We start from the raw sequence: 26,168 nt of genomic DNA on the forward strand, positions 1-26,168 counted from the left end.
TATGCAGTTTCCAGCAAACTTTAATTAATTTTTTTCTATTTGTGAAAATTTCTACGTTATTTAAAGGTAATTTTTATTATAGGCCTATAGACCTTACACAGCATTATTAATATGATTTTGGAGGTTACAGAACTTTAAAATTACTTTAAAAAATGGAAAATAATTATATCATTTGATTTCAAGATATTTTGTATACCTTAAAAATAATTAATTCTATCCCGGGACAAGCAAAAGATCGGGAAATGAGAAACCCTACGTAGCACTATGCAAATGTCATGTGGCGTGATTCCCGGCCGACCAATTAGCCATCACCAGCCGTAACGTTATGCAAATCTGTGATTCCCAAGCCATGGTCTTATGCAAATCATGCCGTGTGGCGTAATTGTCTGCCGACCAATCAGTGGCTGTACTTTCAAAAAGCCAACGGCCACTTTCAACCGTCTGTCGATGACCGTTACGACTAAAAGAAACTTCGCTAGGTCTTATATTTCGCAATTCGGCAAAACCTGTGCTAGGTCTTATTTTCTGCGGATGTCTTATTTTCGAGGAAACACGGTAAGTTGTACATTAAAAAAAATAACTATAGTAAGGAAAACACCGAAAAATGCGTTTTGTAGTTGTAAATGTATAAATAGCCATGATAGAATAATAATTGATTTTAAAAAATGTAGTTTTATTTACACTTTACCTTTGAGGATAGACGACGGTGGGGGTGTAAACTAGTGGCGGAAGAGGGGGGAATGGAATTAATTTGCATAATATAATGTAACAATAACTTAAAAATAACTTCTTAGAAAAGATTTAAAAATTAGTGTTGTTTGGCTTTGCCTACTTTTTAAAATGTTTCTAAAATTACTTAGGCAAATGTCATTACTCCGAGCGGAAAATACATCTAGTGTGAACCTTTTTGGGATGCTTCAATAAAATCAGTCACTTTCTGATAATACCTCAAGATTTCTTTTATCGAGCGAGATCCTTCCCCGACGAAGCAAACACGCGAACCGAGACCGATGAACAGAAGTGAATAAAAAATGGTGCTGCGAACTGAAGTAACGTCGTATGGTGAGTTCTTGTTCGTATCGTGGAGCAAAAATATGTTCGAATTTCGTGTCGTATCCTGAAATATCGTAAGCCGGTTCGTATCCCGAGGTACCACTGTATATCATTCGTCGTTACCCAGTTCGGTGTCTCGTTTTGAAACACAAAATGCCGTATTTTTAAAAGAAACTCCTTCCGATTTCGTAACTACTTTCATTTCAACATAACTCCCTCGAATCTTCCAACGCGTGAAAACTTTCCCCAAAAATCAAAATTTCACAATTTTAGAATACCATAAAAAGACAAGAACTCCTACCGATCCATAGTATGTTTCAAATTTCGGATTTGAACGTAAATTGTCACTTCGTTTATTAAAATAGTATTTAAACAATTCATTTTTATGCACAAATTTAATAATTAAAATAAATATTGCCCGTAATAAACCCATATAATATCTATTTAAACACTAATCAAAATCATTAACAGCGGAATGGATCCCATATATTTAAAAGCATTAAAGTTAGATTTTATTAAGCAGGATAACAGAAACAAGAACATAAATCTTAGCCAAAAAACTACGATAATAGTATTATTATTGTCTAACAAGTGGCTTCGATTTCTAACATTTCTACATTATACAGTGGTACCTCAGGATACGAAATTAATCCGTTCCGAAACTGAGATCGTATCATGAAAATGTCGTAAGGTGGATCATCTTTTCCCATACGATTACATGTAAAACCAAATAATTCGTTCCAACGCGAAAAACATACTCAAATTAAAGCCAAGTAATACATTTAAAAAAATAACTGTAGTAAGAAAAACAAATGAAAAATGCGAACTAATGTAACGTCGTATGGTGAGTTTTTGTTCGTATCGTGGAGCAAAAATATGTTCGAATTTCATGTCGTATCCTGAAAATTTCGTATGCTGGGGCGTTCGTAACCTGAGGTACCACTGTAATTGCAAATACGCTCTCGCTTTTCGTATATAATTATAAAGTTAGATATAAATTTACATAAAAGTTAATGAAGCATCTATTAACTTCGATGCCATTTACGAGACATTCAATAACACATTTTAAAAATAGTGTAATGCGTAATATTCGCATTTTTATAAATTACAGTTATAACAGTTGTGAATAAATAACAACATTCATAAATGTAAATCGACACCAAATGAAAAAATACAGTATTTGGTAAAAGTTCCGTTAAAGCTAGTTTCTGATGTCAAAAACGACCTCCGATAGTTTTTAATTTTTTTAATTAATCGATTTTTTTATAAATTAATTAATTAGGGGGGTCGGAAATCGCAATTAAAATCTTAATTTTTTAAAAATATACGCGTCGCTCATATTCACCCTGCTTTAAACCCTTGTCCTCCCCAGACGTCTATGAGAATGCCCCGGGAAATCCGACTCCAGCTGTGTTAACAATGACTCATCGGTGTTAAATTTCACAGAAAGGCGAGACAAAGGAAAATAAAATTTGAAGCTTTTTCTTCAAAATTAACGCATTTCTTTCGTTTTTTTTTCACTTTTAAGTATTTTTGTGTATTTTTTATGCTTCATTAATTACATCATAATTAATTACAGGTGGTCATTAAGGAGTTAAAATGACAAGACGAAATCGTCCCGATGGAAACGTTTGGTTACCCACGTTCTAAATCCGCATTTTGAAACGCTTCTTTCAAAATCTTTTTCGCTATTTGATCGAGGGAAGATCGTTTCCAATCTAAATACGACTCGGATTTTCTATTCGACTGTATATCGGACACATTTGGAATTCTGTCGCATAAATTCCGAAAGCGATAAGAGTGCCACCTTACTCACTGTAAATACTGGAACTGTTTACTGGAAATGTTTTCATCTGGTAATTTGCCCGTAGTTGGATTTATAATTTCCGGTGTTTTAAATTCGACCGACCAATTCACGACGGAATCCGGAAGATTGGAGGAGTGGTAGTATTCGGGCTCTTTCACCCAGCATATTTTAGGTTTTTTTTAAACGATAAGGTTCGGGCAACGTTTCCAGCGATTTCTCGAAACGACCCCACATAGCTCTGAATATATATCCGGGGTAAATTTCTCTTCCGAAAATAACACTTTCCAGATATATCGGTTGTATAAAATGACTAAGCGGCGAACCTTGAATTCCCAAAACGTTCCACGAGGCGATTTAATCGGAACACGACAGGGTGGTAAATTGCCGTTCGTTACGTTTTATTACTTCTACCATTTGAATTCCGTCGTTACCTTGGATATAAAAAGATTCCTTTCGGAATTCATTTTTCCATCTCAAAACTCCGTAAGCGCCCCGATGTAAAGATCGGCCACTAAACCCTTCGGGAAAACACATTCTCGCATCTCCACACGGTGGTTCGCTAACGTAAAGATGAAATTTTACGTCGGGTTTGAGTCGGTAAGCGGGCGTTCCGTCGCGTTCGATAAAGATCGAACGGTTCTTCCGTCCGATGGCCATCGATTCTAATTGTGAATAGAGAAAACTTTTCAAACATCTTCGTACGAGTACTTCGGCGTGACAGTCGTTCAAAGACGTACCGTCCGTACTTACGTCTTTTCCAACATCGTCTTTTGTGCCGGCGCATACGGCAATAATTTCCATCTCGTTCATTTCCCAATCGCGGGTCATGGCGATTCCGGCCAGTACATTTCGTTCGGCGTAGTAACCCGTTACTTTTCGAAAGGTTTCGCCAATACCGCCGTATATTCTGTTCGCCACCGAATGAAGGAGCACGTATTTCTCGGACAAAGATTGTCGATTCATATTATTTTTCGAAAAATTGATACCGTACAAAGCCGATCCGGCAGTTGCGACTTTGGCTAATTTTTTGCTTCGACCGGAGCCTTCGCATATCGTGTCGGCAATTTCGACGCTCATCCTGAACGTCTCCAAAATAACCGATTCCTTTTCTTCTATTAAATTAAATTTTAAATCCGGATGAAGTTCGTATAATAGCGCAACGAGATCTTTCCCCTCCGAATCGGTGTTGGTTACGACACGATCCGTTTCCTCGGAATATTCGGAGGACATCTTATCTGTTTGGCTTCGGAGAAGTCGAACTTGGTCAAAGTCGTCGACGTTCTTATTAGGAACATCTGTCGAATTACGAACGTAACCGAAAGCGGCTGCGACTTTTGCCATTTGTTTAGAATGACCGCGGCCCGTGAATTCTTTATTATCGATTTTAACACTTACCGTAAATGTGGGACTATTTGCCGGCCCTTGCCTTTCCGCCGTAAACCGAAAACCGGGTTTCGATTCGTTTAATAGCCTCGAAGCATTTGCACGGCTGCCCGTCGGCGCTTCCGATCGTCCGTCCCGCGAAGAAATGTCTTTTCTTTTTAACAATTCTGTCGAGTTAATGTTGAAATCATCGCCGACTTCCATTTTGATCTTGCAAATTTCAAAATACTGCCCGAAATTAAATTATTTTTATGTTCGAAATATAGAGCGAGTGCACGTGACGTCACACGACTCCGCTTACGAAGCGCGCGCCATGTTGGTTTGGTTGTCGACCTCGATGTAATTTATGTTTGTAAACTTTACTGTTTGTTTTAATATTTTTCTTTGTAATTTTAGTTTTAAGTTTATCTTATTATTATTTTGTGATATTCTGTCAATCTTAAGTATACTATATATTCACTTGTAAAATTTTTCTGATAATGCTCTACAGCGGGGCCAAAAAATGTACATAATACTGTACCTAATAAATTAAAATGAATGTCGACCTCGATATTGTCATCTAACTCGTATTTTTTCAAATTTAATTTTAATTAATTATGATTCATTACACTACCAATTGAACTGCTTACAGTTAGAACTAAAGATTCTGTAACAAACAATTGAAAAAGTTGTCACAATTTGTTGTTCTAATAAACTTATCAGACAGTGTAGTTTCATTTGATTAATATAATTTTAATTTGTTATTCGAGGATGGAAATTTTTTGTCAACCGAAGTTCCAATAATACGTAAAATAAATAAATTTTGATTATTAGTCAAATGAATTACAATATTTATTCAATACTGCAATACTTTTTGGATTTTCATTTTTTTGCTTAAAAGTGGCAATTTTTACATCAAACTAAACAATTTGCTGTACAGTAAAGTATTTTATTCTATAAAATTTATACATTTTCTGAATCTTTTTGTGGGAGTNAATTTCTAAAAATCCCTTCTTAGTGTGCATTGCCATGGCTTGCCCTACTAAAACGCAGATAAAAACAAAAAATTGCATCTAAAATAGCACAGTAGAAGCCGTTCTTCCGGTTAAGCCTTAATGCTCTCCCTCACCCCCCGCAAGGGAATTTCTAAAAATCCCTTCTTAGTGTGCATTGCCATGGCTTGCCCTACTAAAACGCAGATAAAAACAAAAAATTGCATCTAAAATAGCACAGTAGAAGCCGTTCTTCCGGTTAAGCCTTAATGCTCTCCCTCACCCCCCGCAAGGGAATTTCTAAAAATCCCTTCTTAGTGTGCATTGCCATGGCTTGCCCTACTAAAACGCAGATAAAAACAAAAAATTGCATCTAAAATAGCACAGTAGAAGCCGTTCTTCCGGTTAAGCCTTAATGCTCTCCCTCACCCCCCGCAAGGGAATTTCTAAAAATCCCTTCTTAGTGTGCATTGCCATGGCTTGCCCTACTAAAACGCAGATAAAAACAAAAAATTGCATCTAAAATAGCACAGTAGAAGCCGTTCTTCCGGTTAAGCCTTAATGCTCTCCCTCACCCCCCGCAAGGGAATTTCTAAAAATCCCTTCTTAGTGTGCATTGCCATGGCTTGCCCTACTAAAACGCAGATAAAAACAAAAAATTGCATCTAAAATAGCACAGTAGAAGCCGTTCTTCCGGTTAAGCCTTAATGCTCTCCCTCACCCCCCGCAAGGGAATTTCTAAAAATCCCTTCTTAGTGTGCATTGCCATGGCTTGCCCTACTAAAACGCAGATAAAAACAAAAAATTGCATCTAAAATAGCACAGTAGAAGCCGTTCTTCCGGTTAAGCCTTAATGCTCTCCCTCACCCCCCGCAAGGGAATTTCTAAAAATCCCTTCTTAGTGTGCATTGCCATGGCTTGCCCTACTAAAACGCAGATAAAAACAAAAAATTGCATCTAAAATAGCACAGTAGAAGCCGTTCTTCCGGTTAAGCCTTAATGCTCTCCCTCACCCCCCGCAAGGGAATTTCTAAAAATCCCTTCTTAGTGTGCATTGCCATTGCTTGCCCTACTAAAACGCAGATAAAAACAAAAAATTGCATCTAAAATAGCACAGTAGACGCCATTTTAGAAAATAGCCACAGTAGAACCCATAAACGTAAAACATACTTTTAATTGCTACAGTTTTTTACAGCAGTGTATAAAAATTAACCAAATATTTTTTATTACGGCGGTTTTTTGGGACAATTAGAAAAGCTGGATGTCAAAATAAACATCCTTTTTTCCAATATTTTTGCAACTACATAATAATATATATTATATTAAGTATGTATTGAAGTATATATATACTGTACAGTACATATTGAACGTAACTGCGAATTAGGACTTCGGGATACGCAGTTCACCTAGCATGGATATTATGTCACGTTGACGACATTTGTGCACACGAGATGCTATATGTGAGAGCTTAAATCCAAATAAGCCAAGTTATACAGGGTGTTTGAAAAAGAATCAACCGATTGAAAAAATCATAACTAGCTTTTAATTCGTTTTGATCGAACGATGTACTGTTAGAAAGAGGAAATTCTCCAGTTTTACGCGGTTGCCCATTGGCAGCACCCACGCGCTTCGTTTACCTGTCGCTTTTGTAATTTCAAGATGGCGACTGGACAACAGAAATCACTTTGAGTTCTACGCTGCGCGAAGTGTTTAATTATCTACTGTGTCATTAGAGAACTAAACATTTCCTCAACGTCTGTCTGGCGTGTTTTGCGGTGACGTTTGATTACGAAACCGTACAGGATTCAATTAATGCAAGCGGTGCAAATAAAGTGAATTATATATTCCCGCTTACTGGAGAATGTGCCCCTTTAACTTCTCCCCGAATATACCCTCCGTCTTTATTTTAGAATGTTCGTTACTACATTAAAAATACTCGAGGTTAATCAAGGCCGTTGAGAACTACCTTTTTGAATTAATACAGAACAGTAAGTTACTAAAAAATACGAAAAAAATCTAGCGAGTTACGTAGCTTCCCCGGCTGTTACGAGATTTTATTTAAAAATTAGCTTTTATATTATTAATCATAATAAATAAATAAATTTGTGTTTGGCGCTATCTGTTGTGAGATTTTGTTATAAAGGTTTTCTATATTTTAAATTATTACAAAATGATAGTACGTTTAATTTTGAGGGTAGGGGTGAATTATACGAATACTCGTATTATTTGCCTGTTATTTTTAAAGCCGATTGTAACCTCCGGTTATTCAGGCGATCACCAGCAAGATTTTTGCTTATGTACTGATGGCGTCAGTATATAAGCAAAAAACAATACGTAAATCTCGGAATCAGAAAATAAACTTAAAAATCGGAAGAAGTTTTCGGGTTACGGCGAAAAAATATTCGGACATTGGTCTTCGTCCCGAGTGTCCCGATTGAAAAATTAATAACGGGTCAATTTACCAAAGGCAAAAAAAAAATTGGCATTTGATTTATTTCTTTTTCTCGTGTTTGTTATTGAAGTTCGGATTTTAATACGAAAACAAAGGGAATTTCGTGTATTCGTTTCGCCATCTGCCGGTTCTCACTTGATTTATTCGCTTTATTCTACCGCAAAAAAAAATAAAGTACCCAGCGGGTAAGTTACGCGTTGTTTATAATAATTGTTTTTTCCATTAAAATCGAGAAGAATACAAATTTCTTTTCTGAAAATAAATTAGAAAAGGCGAACTTTTCTTCCATCTTTTTTTATCCTTGACTTTCGAAAATCCATCAAATATTCATCGATACTCCAACCGTAAAATTGCCGTTCAGAATTTTTGTTTTTCATTAGATCTTCAATATTTATCCGTCGCAATAACAACTAATCGAATCAATAAATTAGGCGTATTTTGAATAGGAAAATAAAATTTACTACGAAAAAACCAATGGCTGCTAGATAATACTTACGCCATTTTCGGTCCGATTCTCCATTAGATTAGATATATGATTTACGAAATTGCTTAATTCTTTCCCCCTCATTTTTACATTGGCTTAATCTTCCTCTCAATCTAGTGTTTCTAATTATTCAACCCATTGTTTTTTTGCTGGCATTAAAAATATATCGTTTAGACTCGGCATCCCGATATTATAAAATGGAATTGTCTCGTTAGATCGATTATACAAGGGTGGATACTTATTGTCCTCTGTTATAGAGTATAGGCTATAGTATTTACGCGTCATTGCCCGTTAGGATAAAGTTGGACGAATCGTATAGCGTATCGACACTAAGGAAACCAAAGACATTAAAGTGCTTTTCTAAAATTTTGTAAATCAATTCTCTTCCGTTTCAATTATCGAAATTACGCTTTATTTTCCTATTTTGTAAAGTTACGTAAAACCCGAGAAACTGGCAAAGTACGAGCTACGATTATTCCGTGCCAGTTAACAGCTATTGATCTATTCTATTGTTTGACGTTAAGAAGGACGAGCGAAAATGCCATTGGCTATAATGTTCTTCGGTCCCGAAATAAATAAACAAAATAAAAAAATAAATATTGAAGTGGTAGAAGTCGCGACTCGGCATTTCTGCAGATAATCGTTAAATTAACTCGGTGGCCGGCGGTGTCGGAAAATACATCTATACCGGATTCTTTATAACGTTCTGTAGGTGTACTGTACTTGGGTACACGTAAAAGTCGGAAGTTCGCGCGCGCCCGGTTTATATAATTTCCCTTCCTCGTTACGCAAATAATTTAACGTAACCGTTTAGGAAGGTGGTAAGATTAAATCCCCGCGATTATTCATTTATTTCGAATAACCAGCCGCGTTTAATTGCCGAACGTAACGAAATGACTCTTTACGTCACGCTTAATCGACGAAAGAGCTCTTCTTCTCCACCTCGGTGGTGTTCGCCGGTAACGAGTTTAAGCCGCAAATTTATTAATTGCGCGGGAGAGGTCGCTAGACAGATTAGAATCGATTTGTAAGAATATTTTATTACAATTTAAATGTGTGTGTATATACAGAATTTGAAAGTAACCGTCCAGAAAGAGCGCGAGTAACGGCATATTTTTCACAACGGGCATAAAGATAGCGCGCGAAAGAGAAATGCGCCGAAAAGACGTAACGTTTACTTCACGTAACAAAAAACGAGATAAAAAATATTTATAAACTATTTTTTTAATAAATATCGTAAACGATAACGCGTAATTAACATCAACAACGATATTGCGTGCGTGCGTGGCTCCTCCGTCGTGGGTTCGACCGTCACCATTGACGTGACAAAGAATAAATTCATATAATTCGAATCGACGATCGTTCACCGAAACGAAAATATTCTTCGATTGTCGAAACAATAAAATCTATAACCATCGCTTCAAATTGGAAAAATAAGTTGCCAGCACGGGTTCGGACCGCGACCTTTTCGCTCCATTTTCCAATTCGAATCCTCCAGCGAGATATGTATTTCTTTTTTCGAAAATTATGGCTGCACGGGGGTAATTTTGAGCAACGTAACTCGACCCGACGGTCTAATAAGCGGCAGTGGTTAAATCTACGCGCGATCCATCTTCTCCTCGTTTAAAAAAATACTCGACTCGATCCGATTAACGTATCGATTGTTAATAATTAAGGCATGTTACGGGTTACAGCACATTTTGACCTTGCGGGGTACGGTTACGGTCGTAGATAATTGTCAAAATAAAAGGTTTCTAGGGACGGGAGAAGCGATAAAACAAACCCAAAACGGAAGAGAAACGGCGAATCGGGTGCTCGTGGTATCTAAAAAGGGGGACGAACACGTGCGGCGAGGAACGGAAAGGCTGTTTTGCCGCATGTGAAAATTATATATTTTCGTATGAAATTTATTTATTTTAACACCCCCCGTCCGCGTCACACTACGCTTATAATTTTGGAATCCTTTTAAAATGGGGAGACTTATATGAAAAAGGGATAATTTCTACACTGTTCGAACCTTCGCCGTAAAACGCCGATTGACGCGCGATTGACGTAATTACCGAAGCCAGCCGTGATTGGTGTAGAAAAGGCGTCCGTACAGCCTATTCGCCAAACCCGAAAGTGGCGACTTTTCCGTTCCGCGCCGCCGGCGCGCATCCCCCGTTCGGATGCGGGGGTGGGCCGACTGGTGGTGACCGTGGGTTTTATTAATCACGTGATTGACGAATTTATTATTATATTCAAAAGACGTCTACTTTTTAAATACAATAAGTCGTATTTAAACGGGATTTAAATCTATGTTTATATACATTATTTTATGTGTTATATTTAGGCATTATATTGTTTAGAACGGGAAAATATTTCCGTTTTTTCTACGATTCTAAAAGGAGAAAGGAAAGGCTTTTTTTTCTAATGGAATAAGATTAAAATTCGAGAGACGAAACGAATGGAAAAAATGGACGATTTTCGGCAACGGAAACGAATCGTCGTTTGATTTCACCTACCCAAAAAAAATGGCCGATAGCTGCCTGCGACGGCCGGAAATTCCGGCGTGACGTAGTCGAAGCCGAAAAGTGTCTTTACCGTTTGATTATTGGCCGGACGTTTCGACGTCACCGGACCTGGTCCCGGGAAGGCTGGGCTCGACCGTCCTTGGTTTAGAAAAGGTTAAAAGAAGAGAAGAAAGGGTGAGGAGAGATCACATGAGTAGCTCCTTGGTTTCGGGTAACTTCACCGAGCAGATGCAACCCACCAGGAGGACGGTGGCCGTGATGAGAATGGGTAGAGCTCGGCTGGACTCGATGGTGCTTCCGAACGTCACGTTGCCCAAAACCGCCGCCAGTCGGCCGATGGCACTGGAGAAACCGTAACCGGTGCTTCTGTGGAGAGAAACCAGAATCGGCGTCACCCTCGGCCAACGCCGCAAATATTTTAAGTACTAAGTCTAAAGTTATTCTAAGACAATGAAAAATAAAACGGGCCACGCGCCCAATCTGTCTCCAGCGGCACCCCTATTATCCAATCCCGCCATTATTCAAGAACTTGGAAAAAATTGGTAACTGCAGCAACTCGATAAGTCGGTGCGATTTCTTTCTATCGAGTAAGTTAGTGAGAGAAAAGTATTGTTATTAATGATTTGTTATAGTGGGGAAGGAAATCTTCGCAGTTATACTCATTTACTGCTTGTGTTCTGATTTGTGTTACCTCTATAAGATCTGGGAAAACAGTACTAACGAGTAAACTATAATATCTATATACTGTATTTATATCAACAAAAGGGAAAAAAGACAATGAATTTAAAACGTAATGAAAGATCTCGTGCGTATGCAAAAGTCACCGGATGACGTAATAAAAGTAGGCGTGCCATTATTCGCATTATGCAAAAAGCATGATGGGATACCGACCGTCCTGTATAAATTTACGAGGGTTTTATTCTCGCGTTTTAAGGCCGTATTTGGTTTTATTCCGGTTTAAATGACACACGGAATATAATTAATGGTTACTTACCATTCGTCGTTACGTAAATAAGTCTTAAACGTCGGTCGGTTATATTTAAAAACAAAATATTAACATTTATATGTCGTAATTCTAACATATATGGAAAATGAAAATCACCAAAATTCTAGATAAAGATCCAAAAGCACGTATAATATTAAACGTTGAAATATTAATAAATGCCGCTATAAATAAGAAAAATTAATAAAAACAAGCAAGATAATTATTGACCGGATTTCTGAGTGACGGCGGTGGTAATGGGGTGGGTGATACGGGGAGGGAGGCTCAATCCTCGTCACTGATGACGAGTAAAGACGACTAATAAAGAACTTTTCGTCTTTCTGCAAAAATAAACAATTGGCCATTCCAACAAACCGTAGAAAGCGGCGGATAAATTTAAAACGGGCAAGTTTCTTTACGGGTTACACTGACGTTAAATGACGTCTCACGTGTTGTTAATGTAAATACAGGCTGGCGTTGTTTGAAGAGAGACGAAAATACAACGAATGCAAATTACGTTAATCAGATTTCCAGAAAAGAGTGACGTTGATAATAATCTTATTGGATCGTTCGTCTTCGTAACCTCCGGTTAATTCCCACCTCGTACAAACAATTTTACTGTTTACGAAGATATATATATTTTTAATAATAAAGGCAGCGCCATCGACTGGCTGTTTGGCCTCCCATAAAATCGCAAGCAAAAATAACCACAAGCGCAAGTTCCCAATCAAAGCCGTAATTGTAAACGATCATAAATGTAATTGTAAGTGTATTTTTTCTCACCAACGTTGTAACTTCGAACCAGGACTTACTATATTTGATGTATATTAAGTAAATATTGTAGTGTAGTAATTAACGTTTGCAATAAATGGGATGCAGCGTAGTCTGAAGAGGAGGAGAAAATGTCGCTACGTCTAACTTAGTTTAAGTCGAATAAAAACTCGCTTCCAATCTTCGATGAAAAAATAATAAAAATACTCTCGAGTATTCCATTAAAGGTAGTAAAAGTTTCCCAAATTGTTTAGCCGTAGGTATGCATTGAACGTATTTTAAACTTAATTTAATTCGAATTTAAATCGAATTAACCACAATACGTTTAGGTTTAGCCTCTTTCGGAAAAAGTAGCAACGAAAGAACGACTGAGTTATCGGGGGATCGAGCGGAAGAAGAGGAAATCCGGTTGGAAAAACGAAAAATTCCGACTCCCGAAACGGATATCGATCCGGGATTTGTGGCCATCCCGGAGGCGGAAAATGTCTTCCTAGCCAATAATACAAAACAAGGTTGAACTCGAGCCAAATGCCAGTCTAACACCCAGCGATAAAGTAACAGAAAACGTATTTGATCTTTATTTTAGCCCTAGGACGTCCAGATTTCCACGTACTAACCTTCGTAGCAATCTTTTTATTTTAAAACCATTTCACAGCTTTACGACAAAGCATTCGGCAAAGAATTTAATCCATTTAGAACTTTTGCGGTAAGAAAGTATACCACAAATTCCAGATTTAAGGGAGAGAATAGAAATATAGATCTCGTGAAATTCGAGTAACATAAAATTCTTAAATGTACGCTAACTCTCTGTGTGTAAAGGCCGATTTCCGCGTGACCGGAAACGGAAACAGGAAACGGAAACGGAAAAATAACTGCATTACGTTCTTCGTTTTCTGTTTAGTTCTATTTCCGTAATACCGGAAAATCGCAAACACAATTAAGTCGATTGTAGCGGGCGGTCTTCGCTAACTTCTTAAGATTGACGTTATTTTTACATTGTTTGTTTCGTTATAGAGGAAAGAATACTTCCCGAATTCTTCTAAAAACAATTCCAATTCTTCTCATCGACTCTCTCCCTTCGAATAGTCCGTCGTTACCCTTAGATACAGAATGAAACGTCACTATTATTACGTCGTAACTCGTAACCGTTATGTTTTTCTATTGGTCGAATTATTTTCTACTCTAGGTTTCCGACGGGGTTTCGGTGGACGGGAAGTGACGTCGCTTTTCCGTTTCTGTTTTCTGCTTCTGGTGTATCTTCCGGTCATGCGGAAAACACTCTTAAATGCTTCTGTATGGGTACAGCGGATGCTAATTACGGTAAGGTGATTAAATCGAGAGGAAAAAGTACAAGTTGTTATTAATCCTACGGATAAACGCTTCCCAGAAGAGAGGCCGAATTTATTTCGATCTTTATAGAAATAAAAGTCGACTTATTTACGTATTTATTTGGAAAATACTTACCTCAAAGAAACCGGATAGGCTTCGGTTGTTATGACGTCGATGGCATTCCATCCCGAGATGGAGACGAAATTAAAAATGGCTTGAAAGGCCACCACCGACATTTGTGACGTCGCCAGCCAAAGGAAAAATACAGAGAAACTCGAAAGAAAGAGAGACATTCCTGTCGAAAGAAAAGACTGGGTTAGACACAAAAACATTCTTTAAATTACTTCAGAAAGTTTTCATTAGCCAGCGCCTAGATCGGAAAAGAAGGTGAAGATACGTAGAACTCACCGATGGTCTTGACTCTGCCGAGTTTATCGAGGATGCAAGAAGAGATGATGTTTCCGGGGATGATGGCCAATTGAGCGATGAGATTCTCTAGGAATACGCGAGATAATTTATAATTTACGTCGAAATCGATGGTGCAGCCGGCTTTGGTACTGTACAGCGCGGAATTTTCGAACTGGCAGTCCTGCAACTTGTAATCGTAAAAGTCCGTGTCGACGAAAACCACGTTCCTGAAAGTAGATTGTCGGAAATACGTTCTGCTGGATCGAACGTCGCTGAAGGAACAATTGTAGAATAGACACGACACGAAGGTGCAGTGATTCAATAACATGCCGCTGAACTTGACGTCTTGAAACTTACTGTATAAAAAATGTTTGTTTTCCAAGGTGTAATTGAACGTGATGTTGTGGAAGGTCAGGTTTGTTTCTCGAACAGACTTGGTGTTGTAGATGTCCTCTTCCAGTTTTCTCGTGTACTCGGGAAACCACATCTGAAGGCCGTAGAAACTGAAAGGTGGCAGAAGCGCCGATTAGCGCGGAACGTGGATTAAATACAAATAATTTATACGGTTACCCGAAAGAGGTGGTGGACCACACGATCAGGAGCACCACGGTCAAGGTGGTGTGCGGGGGCAGGAATATGCGAACGAACGAAGTCCAAAACTGGCAACGAAAAAAAAGCCATTAGAGTATTTTACGTAAGTGGAGCGCAAGAAGGATGGAAGATTTACCGATTCCAAGGCCGCGCATAATTCGTTAATAAGGCCTCTGTTCGAAGGGCCCATCATAGAACCGCTCTGGCGTCTGGCGGGTAATTCCATTTCCGAGAGCTGAATGGGAAGAGAGGCGCACTGGTACCGATGAGAATCTCATTTCGAAGACGTTAACGTACCTTTCACTATCTTTTTGTAGGTACTTACCTGGTATTCGGCTCCCGGCTTGTTGATGTGGTTCATCTTGAATATTTTCTGGTATACGTACATGGCCTCCACGTCTCTTCCCGCCTGAAAAAGTAAGCGAAATCAGACACGCACCATTTAAACAGAAATTAAATTCTCCACGTATCGATTAACGGTGTAGAGAAAACACAACGTCATTTACTAGTCGATCGATTTTTATATCTACCTCTAGTAAATAACGCGGACTTTCGGGAAGAAACACCATTCCGATGAGGGAAATGACGGACGGGACGGAGCATATCAACAGGAAAACTCTCCAACTGCCAAAGTGCAACCTTCTAGAATTCATCAGCGTCAAACCTGAAAGAAAAAGTCCTTAATTGTAATCCGAACTTTCGTTAAACGGTACCAAGAGTTAAAATATAATCGAGGCTAACGTTTAGAGGTTAACTAAAAAATGTAGCTACCAGTTTTGGGGACGATTCCCCAAGCCATGACGGCCACGAAAACTCCCCCGATGGCCCAAAATATGAGCAACCAACTGAGATGTCTGCCCCTGTGCTTCTTCTGCAGAAATTCGCTGTAGTAAGTAAACACGATGGGTAACGATCCTCCTATTCTGAAATCGAAACACACCATTTATCTTTAACTTCTTTCTCGATTTTAACGTTATTTTTGCTTAGAATTTCAAAGGAGAATAGTCTATTGTCTGTTCTGAATGGTTTTCTAAATCGACCACGTATTCAAAACCGAAAAGGCTAGCGGGAATTGAAGAACGAGATGGTAATTAAGTACTTACCCTATTCCGCTGCACAATCTGGTGACAACAAAGAGCCCGTAAGTGGGCATGAAAGCGGTGATGACTGAAAAGACGGCATTGGTGGAGAGAGCGGAGAGTAGTGTGCGTCTTCGACCCAATTTGTCGGCCAAATTTCCCCAGGTTAGACCCCCTATCATCATTCCCAGGAAGGTTACGCCCCCTGAAAAATATCCGAGTAACGTTAAAATAAGCCGACAACGTACACCCGGACCAAGCCACCTTTCCGATAAACCCGAATGCTTTAACCGGTAATGGTAAGACCCCGATTTAACGAAGAGTTCGTAATTAGAAGTAGCATCGAGAACGAGTTTTATCGCAGAAAATCTCGCCTTCAACCGAGTGTCGAACGAAATAAAACAAGTAAAATTTCCTTACTTTGTAACGAAATTTCCTTACAAAGTAAAGAAATTTCACTTGTCTTCCTCAAGGAAAACAGAAGAAATTTACACGCTCAAATTTTGTCTGAAGTGTTCCTGAAGTGTTCTTTAGGATACTTTACACCGCCGCTTCCGATATCGCGAGCGACGTAATTACCTCGCGTGACAAAGGCACTCGTCCTTTCCTCGCTTTTCGAACTATCCGATCTAAAAATAAATCGCGCTGTAAAGTTCCTATCCAATTCGCGCTGTAAAGTTTCGAGGCGAAACCGATCCCAGGGCGAGTTTCGCTCGGAACCAAACTTTACGGCGAAACAATCCTGCCGCGTCGGAAAGGCGAGAGAAGCTATTCGTTCGACCATCGTCCGCCACGACGCGCGAGAAACGTAAAACTCGCTTTCGGAAGTCGCCGACGTCGGAGCGGTTATACGAGAGAATTACGAGCGACGGCCAACGGACGATTTCGGGATATTATAAAGCCCCGCCTTCTCCTATTTCTCACAACACAAAATACAAACGTCACTCGTTCGGCTATGATTTAGGTTTTGTCACTTTCTAGCGCGGTAGAAAATAAAGTCCGTTTCCACCGATTAATTTCTCGCGACGGCCGACAGATTGTTTAGATTTCTGTCGTTCGTGGCCAACGAATTGATATAACGCCGCTGATTAGCGCGACGTAAGAGATAATTCGAAATGCCGTTTGCCATCGAGGCCGAGGTGGCTCTTTATCGCATTTAAATAATCCGCGAAAGGTTAATGGGAGACTCACCCAGCCAACCTTTGTGGTACTCTTCCATGCAGAGCTCCCTCTCGGCGCTGGGGATGACGTAGGCTACGACGAACACCTCGATGGAATCGGCGGCCAGACCCAGTCCCGCCACCACGAACACCATCCACTGGAACACGCCGTAGCCCGCCTGAAACGATACAAACACTCTTTTCTGTCGAAATTCGGCTCTTAAGGGCGGGATTTGGCCGTTACGTAATTAGCGCTCTTCCCTCGGAGGCGGAAGACTCGGATTCTTCGCGCTCCATTGATCCTCACCCGTCCGAACAGAAAGGTATACGTCGCGAGTGGAGACACGCCCGACGTTAAAGTTCTCGCCGCGACGATTATTACCGCTTCTGAATGCCGCGCGCGCGATCTCTCGCCGATAGACGTCGCGCGTAAAAAGAAATATTCCGTGTTAGGGTGCGACTATTCAGACGCGAATTTAGAGCGAGCGAGAGGTTGCGAGCGATTTAGTTTTCGCAAAGGAAAACCATGCACAAACGAGAAGCGAGAAATAACGCTGGCGAGAGCGAATTTCTGGTTCTCGCACATATCTGACTCTTCTCGCCACATATTCTCGCTCGCTCGGAAAATTCGCTCGCTCGCGTCTGCATAGTCGCACCCTTAGAGTCTTGATTCCTCGGGGCGAGGAATCGGAAACGGAAGCGAGGAAAAGGAGAAGAGAAGGAAATTCCTCACCTGCGTCAGAGCATCCTGATGAAACTGCGACAGCAGCGAGACGTCGGTGTCGACGAAATCAGTCTCCTTGACGTCGTCTCGATCCTCCTCCCGTCCCGATCGACCCGATTCTTCGGTGTAAGACCCGACGGGCAGAGCTTCCCTACTCACCAGAGACACGTTCTCAGATTCGTCTCCGGGTTGAGGCATGACGTCGGATTCTTATCTAAACAAAAACAATGCGCCGCTAAACTTCCAGATCCACCTCTAATCGGCGTGGTTTAGTCGCTTTCTTACGCTTAATTAACCACGGAGCGCAGTCGCTATCGGACCATCGCCGACGATCCGAATCTTTTCCTATCGGCGCGTTATATCCCCCTCCCCCTCCGCGTACCTATAAAGTAAGATATAAAGCGCGTATCGATTTTCTCGGCGGCAAAGATTATAAAAATAGACGTATCCGAGAAGTACGCCATACCTTTCTCCCTTTGTTCTACGCGTGTTTTCCGTTTCCGCGCGTTTTTTTCCAGTTAGCACGTCATCCGCGGACGGAGCGGAATTTCCGCACCGATTTAACGACGGGCCCGGATTTAATATACTAATTCCCGGTTTACCAGGGTGGTAGGAAAACTCGTAAACGGGGGAAACGACGTCACGCCTTTGATTCCGATAGGCGAGAGAGTGGCCGCTTCTTTAGGAGTAGGGAACGTTCCCGGATATAGTTTGCGTGCCGCTGGCATTAATTGGAGTTAGGGCGTTTCTTATTTTTCCGAGTAGAAGGGCGAAAAGACGTGAGGCTTTTGCTAATGTAGTGGACGATTGGCATTCCGGGTCCGGAATGCGTGAAGAACGAAAGGCTAGCGGTTCTTCTATTGGTGACTTTCTATCGAACACTTTATAAATAGCCCGGGCAGGTAGGTGTTAGGGCGCGTGGATTCCTTTGTTTTTTCGGCAAGATTAAAAATACCACCACCAAAAACGCCGGTGGACCATCCTTTTTTGGTCTTCTTTCCGCGCAAACTCCGGTGTTTAACGTCTTCACTATTGTTTGGAAGCGGCGAATATTAAAAAGATGGCCTCCCCCATCGGGTTTTTATCCGTTTCGAAGAAAGAAAAACGCGCGGCCTGTGTCTATCCGGAGAATTGCGCTGGGAAAAATTGGAAAGCGTCCAAACGTTAGGAATTTCCTAACGAGTTTTCGCGGCCGAAGGGGCCCCGCCCGATTTTCGAAGTCGTAAAAGCGGGCGATTTTTGCTCCCCAACCGGGTTCGAGGGGCCGGCGGAACCTGGCGCAGTCGTTTTGGAAATTAGCTCCCGTCGCCGGCTCCGTCGCGGAACGGATGCGCCGCGCGGGAAAGACGGTTTTACGGGGGCGCCGCCGCTGCCGCTGCCGGCGTACGAACCCTCGACCGTTTGGCCGGGCGCGTGACGGTGGAGAATGGCCACTGGGGGGAAAACGGGAGATCGATCGGCAGCCCGGGCGAGAGAAACGTTGTGGAAAAGGCAAATCTGCGCCGGTAGAGCCGACCAAACCGACGCGTGTCGGCGCGGTTTCTTCTTGCGGAGAACCGGAGTCGGGGAGGAGAGAGGTAAAGGCGCGCGCCCCACTCACCTGTCGTTACCTGAGCAGTACGGAAGGCGCGCTCCGACGCGTACGTCCATCAGACGGAAGCGGCCAGGTAGATCCGTCCGACCGGCTCGGTCACGTGTGTCGTATCCGACGGCGGCGTTGGGAATCGGCGTAGTCGACGTCGACCGGCGGAGGGCGCCACCGACGCCGCCGGAAAATCGGGAGGGCGGAAGGTCCGAACGGCGCCGATGGACGATCCCCTTATTTACGGACATCAAGCATTTCCGGTTAACGGGTTTTTAGGAACCGGAAAACGGCCACTGCGATCGAAGGAAGCGAAATCTATCCGAGGGGGGTGAAAAAATGCGGTTGCCACGACGACGATCAAAACAATGGCCAACGGTACACCGGCCGTTAAACGTTTACGTATCCAAGTTTCTACTCGGTTCTGACCCCCCCTTTTTGACGGATACCGATGGGAAAGCGCGCTTCCTCCCTTTTTGTGTGGAGAAGAGCGTCTAGTTTCTAGAGTGACTAGAAACGGCACCGGAGTATGGAGTTAAAGTCGCTATTCTACGATGGAGTTAATAAATAATAAAATGAATTTTACCGAAATTCGATATTGGAGTCGATACGTCAGTCCGGCGGATTTAAAACCACGATAGCATCCGACATTTTGGGCGAGGAAGTCCAAAATACCGGTGGCGGATATGGAAGAGGGGGAGAGGAACGGTAGACTGCGGGGATACCAAGAACCCACCCTCCCTTTCCAACGACATATTAATCATTTAAAAAAGTCGGGGGCGGTCGATCTTCTTCCTTAAAAAGCGTCGTCTTCCATTTCGCTCGACAGATGGTGCGCTAATAGTTTAGCGCGCGCTACGTCTCTCCCCCTCGTCCCCAGCTTTGCCAGATTCTACGGACGGGCTCGTCGACCGATTTCTTTCTTTTTGTTTTGTTAGGCTCTGTCCTGTTGGATTCTTAATATCCCCCATGGAGGAAGAGCGAAGAGTGACCGGACCTCCCCCGTAAGTTTACGACTTGTCATTTAAATATGTCAACCGCGCGTATTTTAGAAGTCGGCCGTTCGTTTGTCCGATAGTGATTATAACTGGTACCTTCGGTGTTTTCTATCGTATCGAGTTCGTACGGATAGAAAGGAGGAAACGCGAAACGAGGTTTGTTAATGGAACCACTCCGTCACGTGATTCGCGATGAAAATACCGCAATCACGTCACGTCTTCTCTTAGTTTTCTTCCGTTAAATCGTATTTGGAAATAATTACACGGACGACATCTTTTAATTTTTACCGTTTCGTATAGGGAAGGAAACGGTTACTCCATTTATATCGTAGACGACGCGCGGACTTCCATCTACGCGATCGTATCGGTGTTTGCACCATCGAATCTTCTCCTAATCAGAGAGATGCCGATGCAATTGGAAGCCGAAACTTTAATGGAAAAGTGCAGATTCTCCATCTCTCACTCCCTGGCGTGAAACTCCCAATTATTTTCTTTTAATTTGGAAATTTCCTTTCCGATTACAGTCGGGTCTTGCGCGTGAAAAGCGTAGAAAACGTGCTGCGAATTTCTTATACGTTTGTCTGGGTTATCGACGTAATTAATGCGTGGTAAACGTGGCGGTTCTGTATTTTACCACGATTTAAAGCGGAGAATAACAATATTATCGAATTTTAGCAAAAGGCATTCCTTACCGAGTCTTAGCCAATTGTAGACACGGAAAATAAGCCAGCCCGCGGGGTGAAGAGAGCCGGTAAAAATCCGGAATCCGTGGTGATTCGTAATTAAAGAAAATGGCCACTCCTTTGCCAAATTGATAAACTTGGCCTGGTCCTAACGGCATATTTTATATTTACAACCTCTTCGTTTATTATAAACGAGTGGGTAAACTAAACGCCATCGATCCGAAGCGACAAATTCGTCGTAATTAATTTGCATTTTATTATCTCCAAGATTTAATGGATTCTTGATGACTTTTATCATATTTGCGGGCTTCCCCTCCGTGAAATTTTTGAATATACTCCATTGGCATTTACAAACAATTTCTATAATCCATTAAATATTAAAATATCGTCGACTGTAACTAAATACAATAAACGTTTACAATTTATTGATGAAATAAAATGATGCCGGGCTGCAATATTTAATCATATTATTAATTTAATTTAAAATATATGCTCTCCATCTCTAATTAATAGTGTCTCGCCCCTGTACGTTGTACTTTTCCCGATAACAACAGAGTCGTGCCGGTCATCCGTAACTCCATTCTAGAGAAAATGTTTGAATTGAAACCACGTAATTTCGGTTTATATCGGAATATTATATAGTTAATCGGGGTTTATATCCCCTAATCTTTCCAAATCTGGTCTCCACTTTCAGCTATCTAACACCTTTCTCGAGATTAAGGAAGGACAGACGGACAGACGTATGACAGTGGGATTTATAGGCCTACCCTTTTCCAAATTGCAGTCCAATGAAATTTCTTCGATAGTGATGGGTAATTTCGTAATTAAAATAATCGAATGGAAATTATTTTCTTCGTGTTGATAGTTTATTTATCGATTTTTTATCGAATGTAACGCCATAAAATTTCCATCGTCCGTGAACGAATCGTTATTTTCGTCGATAATAACGAAATTAACCGGGTTAAGGCAATCGTGTCCAATGTATTTCTACTTCTCCATTGTATAGCGCGTAAAAAATAACACAGAAGCCGATTTCTGTGTCATTTTTAGTAAGAATTTTAAGTCGTAGGTCCTTTAAAAGCGTAGAAACCCAGCGATCGTTATCACGTTTATAACACGAACGGGACGATTACAAAGTATACTACAGTACAGAACTAATTAAAAATAATATCCGAGGAACACGCCTGTACGAGGAGTTAAAGTCACTCGATAGCCACATTCCAAAAGATTAAAACTCTCGTTCGAGAAATCACGTCTTTAAAGGTAAGTACACGTAAAGCGCTTTGTCCCATTTGCATTATTTATTACACAATACGGGACAGAAAATCGTGTATTCGGCTACAAACCGAAGGGATTTTTTTTAGCAATCGTCAATAGGGGAAAAGGTAGGAAAGAGTTTCTAAGAAACACTATCTCAGACAAAGACAAACGTGCTTAAGTTACTTAAAGGACATTTTAAGATGCTAAGTGTACTTGGATGTTAACTACGATTCTTTGGAGTTCGGCACAAAAACTACCATTGTAATGTTTAAAATACAAACGATTCCGGCTATCGATCCTTCTTCAGGGATTACAAGTAGAATTATTGAAGAGAAGGGATCAATGCCAATTATCTAACTAAAGTTAACGGTTCTCGAGAGAATCTCGAAGACTCCAACGGGCTACGTCGGCGGAATTCTTATCAAAGGGAATAAATCGAAGGTAACTTCGAGGATTACCTTATCGATTCGAAGGGAAGATAAGAGGTAACGATTTAAACTTCGTCGCCTAATAATTTACAATATTTAAACAACAAACTAGCGTGTTTTTTCGTTGTTTTATCTTCTTCCTAGAGAAAGAGCCAACAATTACTCGTCTTTCGACCTTTCTGAACGGATTCGTCCCGAGAAATGACATTTCCAAACAATAAACGATTTTCGTTAATCTAAAAGAAATTCTAATGCGTTATACCCCATTTTCTGTAACTCCACCCTGCATCCGCTATTATCGAATAAATACTGAAAATTATGGCCGATCCACGTGCGTCCACAGAGGGAGACAAACCAGGCACTTCTCCTCCCTTGGGAGCGAATAAAAAATTCCACAAATTATAATTGTAAAAGTGATCGAGAAACGTAACGTTACACCCTCTACCACGGACGTTTTGTCTATTTTGGTTGTAGTGTTCGTCCGTCGTCTGTCCGTTTGTCCTTCTTTAATCCCGAGAATGGAGTTAGATAGAGAAAAGCGAGACCACATATTGAATGATTAGTGGTACGAGGCCCCGATTAACTATATATGAACTTCCATTCTGTTAGATAGAATAGATGATCGGCACGAAAAGTTAAGAGGAAAAGTATGATGTACAGGGGTAAGAAGTACTAAAATCGAGATGTAGAAAATTGCAGCACACACGGTTACGACGTCACAATAAATATTTGCCGGTTTTTATTTCAAATTATATAAGAGACGTTAATAAAACACTTAAATGTAATCTACAGATTAGCGTTTTTATTGTATTTAGTTAATTATCGTTAAAGAAGTTCGTTTCCGGTCGATATTACCTTAAACTTCAACGCATTTTATAAGCGCGGATCGAAAAACTTCATTCGAGATTATTTTATTTTCGGTTTTAAATCTAATTCTATGATTTTTTACTAATTTAAAACGATAAGAAATTATTTTAAAGTTAATAAAGCCCGGTTAGATTAGATAACCTTTATAAGTTTACACTACCGATGCCGAGACGTAATAAAACTAAACTACATTTTAAAACGGTATTTTATGGACGGGTCGTTTAAATTTTCAATAAAACTAGTTTCAAAACTCGTCACTCGTATATTTATACCTCATTAATATTTGCTATAAAATCAATTAACGCAATCGTACGCGTAACGTATACAGGACCGTACGGTAAGTTGGTCCTGTATGCGTGTTCGATGAAGGACGGTCGACAAAACAATTAAAAATAATAAAACAATTCAATTAAAAACGATACAGTTTAAATACAGGAAGTATTAATAATTCGACTTTAAAGTGATTAGTACGACAAAGGGCAAAGCTACACGTGGCTACACGTGTACCGGTACACCTGTCAGTTCTGTTCAAGTAACCCGTCAGATGTTACCCGGCTTAAGGAACGTACTGTATGTTAAAATAAGAAATAAAATGTAAAATACGAAACTAATTAAAGAACGTATCAAGTGTAAATTTAATAATAAAGGTATATAAATATCTACACATTCTTACAACACGATAAATTATAATGTATTACAGAGTAAACGAGAAGGTATCAATTGTTTTTTGTTTTATTTTAAAGGGTATAGAATATACACTATTTATTCAATCAGAAGAGTAAAAACATTTCTTTGTTGTACTGCGAACTTCTTACGTACCGTACAGTACAAGAGGGAACGACTTCCAAATAATAAGACATTGGACAAAATTTCTCTGGTACGACCGATTTTAACGGACAATGACGAATGATAAATCGATCGTCCCCCACAAAGAATTGTCGTGCGGAACTAAAGACTTCGGTTTTAAACGTTATTTCGGGTTTTTTTCTGGAGGTACCGTTCATAAATTGTAAAAAGAATGTCCACGCCGCTAGATTTATAACCGACACCGGTATACGGGTTATAAACCGGATGTTTTACGACGATTCATTTGTCAAAACTCCGTCGTAAAATGTTTTTTTTTTTCTTATTTGTAGATGCGAGGAGAAAATACGAGTGGATGATGGATTTCTGCAGCGGTGACGTCGTCAAAAACCTGCCGAAAGACGATACGATCGGAGAAGCTTAGAAATGTTTACGAGTGTAAAATGTAGTCCCGTAGAGACGGATTTTGATTTCGAATCCGGAACCGAAAACACTCGTCTTGGGAATATTTACGAGGGAAACAAGGTGATATACGATATTGCTAACTCGTATATCGTACTTTCTCACCATCCGGAAGCCGTCGTTTTAAACGTTTGTGGTGTGACGTGAATTCTTTTATGACCTATACCCACGCAAAATACTCGTATGTTTAAAATATAGACGTTTGCCAGATTAGAAAGAAAGTGAAAATCCCAGAGAATAATGAAAATTTTACCGTTATTATTTTAGTTTGAATACGTTTAAATGAAGACAAAGTAGCTACTATTGTTTTCTTTTGGAATTTCTATGCGTAAATCCGTAGTTTTTGTGGTAAGGGAACGTCCGTAAATTACGCAACTCGTATGTGGATGAAGGTAATCGTTACCAGAAGGTGGGAGGTATTTACAAAAACGTTATTTAATTCCGAGATCTCGACCTTTGAGTAACCATTCATTTTTGTTTTCGAATTGTTGCTTAGCGAACGTGTCACCGCTTTGTACCGTACATTATAAGTGCAATTAATAAAATAACGTAATATTCTACGTATATCGTTTGTTCAAAAACGAAACAAAAGGGCCGCTCTACTCCTCGAGCCCCATTTCTAAAATAAATCGTGATTACTATATAGACGTTTGTGAATATTTACCCCAAAGCATCTGTATGACCTATCGTAGAAATAGAGAATCGATTAAAAATACTGTATACCAGTAATATACAAAATAGTCACTTCTCTATAATCAAAAATATTCAATGACCTTCGTAGATACGAAACCCCTGCTAGAAAGTCTAATATTTCTCTAATAAGAGGTCGTACGCGACCTCGTCTTATTAACTACATTCAATTCTACCGCGGTGTCTTATCTCTTCCTTAAATTACAGTACTTTCCGTCTATACCCCTCAGAAAATTGCTAAAACGAAAATAAAATGGGGTAACCCACCCCATCCTATATCCCACTGTATGGAACCGGCTGTCGCTCCATAGACTGGAATTCATAAATGCAATTTGAAGTCGGAATGTAATCCGCCTGGTGGCCTAACTCTACCCCCTTTCAAATTATCTTTTAAATAAGGATAACTGGCGAAAATACGGTCATTTACAGTACTAAACACAAAACTATCGACGTCGTTTTCTAATTACAACAGTTAAAAACGGATATTTGGTGTATATAAATGGAAAGAAATTAATCTTTACCATCAAAAATATTTTCGAAAGAACACGTCCGTGTCATTGTTCTAGACAATAGAGCAATTTAGATTCCTTTTAAACTTTCACGCCGTTTAATTATTAGTTTTATATTAAGATTTCCTACCAATAATATTAATATAATTGTTTTACTTATTAGCCACTCGTCCTCGAT

The 26,168-nt window shown here is 40.1% G+C and overlaps 1 protein-coding gene and 1 pseudogene across 3 annotated transcripts; both read right to left on the reverse strand.

Annotated features, from left to right (window-relative positions):
- Nucleotides 1-2,865: 2,865 nt before the first annotated feature.
- Nucleotides 2,866-4,410, reverse strand: LOC111622664 (annotated as a pseudogene).
- A 4,800-nt stretch (nt 4,411-9,210) lies between these two features.
- Nucleotides 9,211-19,417, reverse strand: LOC111622653 (synaptic vesicle glycoprotein 2C-like). Of its 3 annotated transcripts, none has more exons than XM_023365072.1 (12): nt 19,308-19,417; nt 17,717-17,921; nt 17,015-17,162; nt 15,848-16,028; nt 15,516-15,667; nt 15,275-15,408; nt 15,070-15,153; nt 14,881-14,979; nt 14,724-14,812; nt 14,154-14,656; nt 13,881-14,040; nt 9,211-11,029 (listed from the first exon to the last, which is right to left on the reverse strand). In XM_023365072.1, exons 2-12 carry the CDS (start codon nt 17,903-17,905, stop codon nt 10,849-10,851), a joined length of 1,920 nt encoding a protein of 639 aa, XP_023220840.1. In that variant the 5' UTR covers nt 17,906-17,921; nt 19,308-19,417; the 3' UTR covers nt 9,211-10,848. The 3 variants fall into 3 exon arrangements, with proteins under 3 accessions (XP_023220840.1, XP_023220838.1, XP_023220839.1); XM_023365070.1 differs by having other exon boundaries at nt 14,881-15,000; XM_023365071.1 differs by having other exon boundaries at nt 14,881-15,000; nt 19,318-19,398.
- Between the last annotated feature and the right edge of the window lie 6,751 nt (nt 19,418-26,168).

Source organism: Centruroides sculpturatus, unplaced genomic scaffold (genome assembly GCF_000671375.1).
Source record: "Centruroides sculpturatus isolate CEXI.00-Female unplaced genomic scaffold, Cexi_2.0 scaffold340, whole genome shotgun sequence".
Lineage (NCBI taxonomy): Eukaryota > Metazoa > Arthropoda > Arachnida > Scorpiones > Buthidae > Centruroides > Centruroides sculpturatus.

What these genes read in the sequence shown, in the direction of transcription:
- LOC111622653 (XM_023365070.1), bottom strand. Translation starts at nt 17,905, where the DNA reads ATGCCTCAACCCGGAGACGAATCTGAGAACGTGTCTCTGGTGAGTAGG. An exon ending in ATCAGGATGCTCTGACGCAG is followed by an intron (nt 17,163 to 17,716) that starts GTGAGGAATTTC and finishes GTATCGTTTCAG; the next exon opens with GCGGGCTACGGCGTGTTCCA. An exon ending in GCCTATCCGGTTTCTTTGAG is followed by an intron (nt 11,030 to 13,880) that starts GTAAGTATTTTC and finishes TTCTCTCCACAG; the next exon opens with AAGCACCGGTTACGGTTTCT.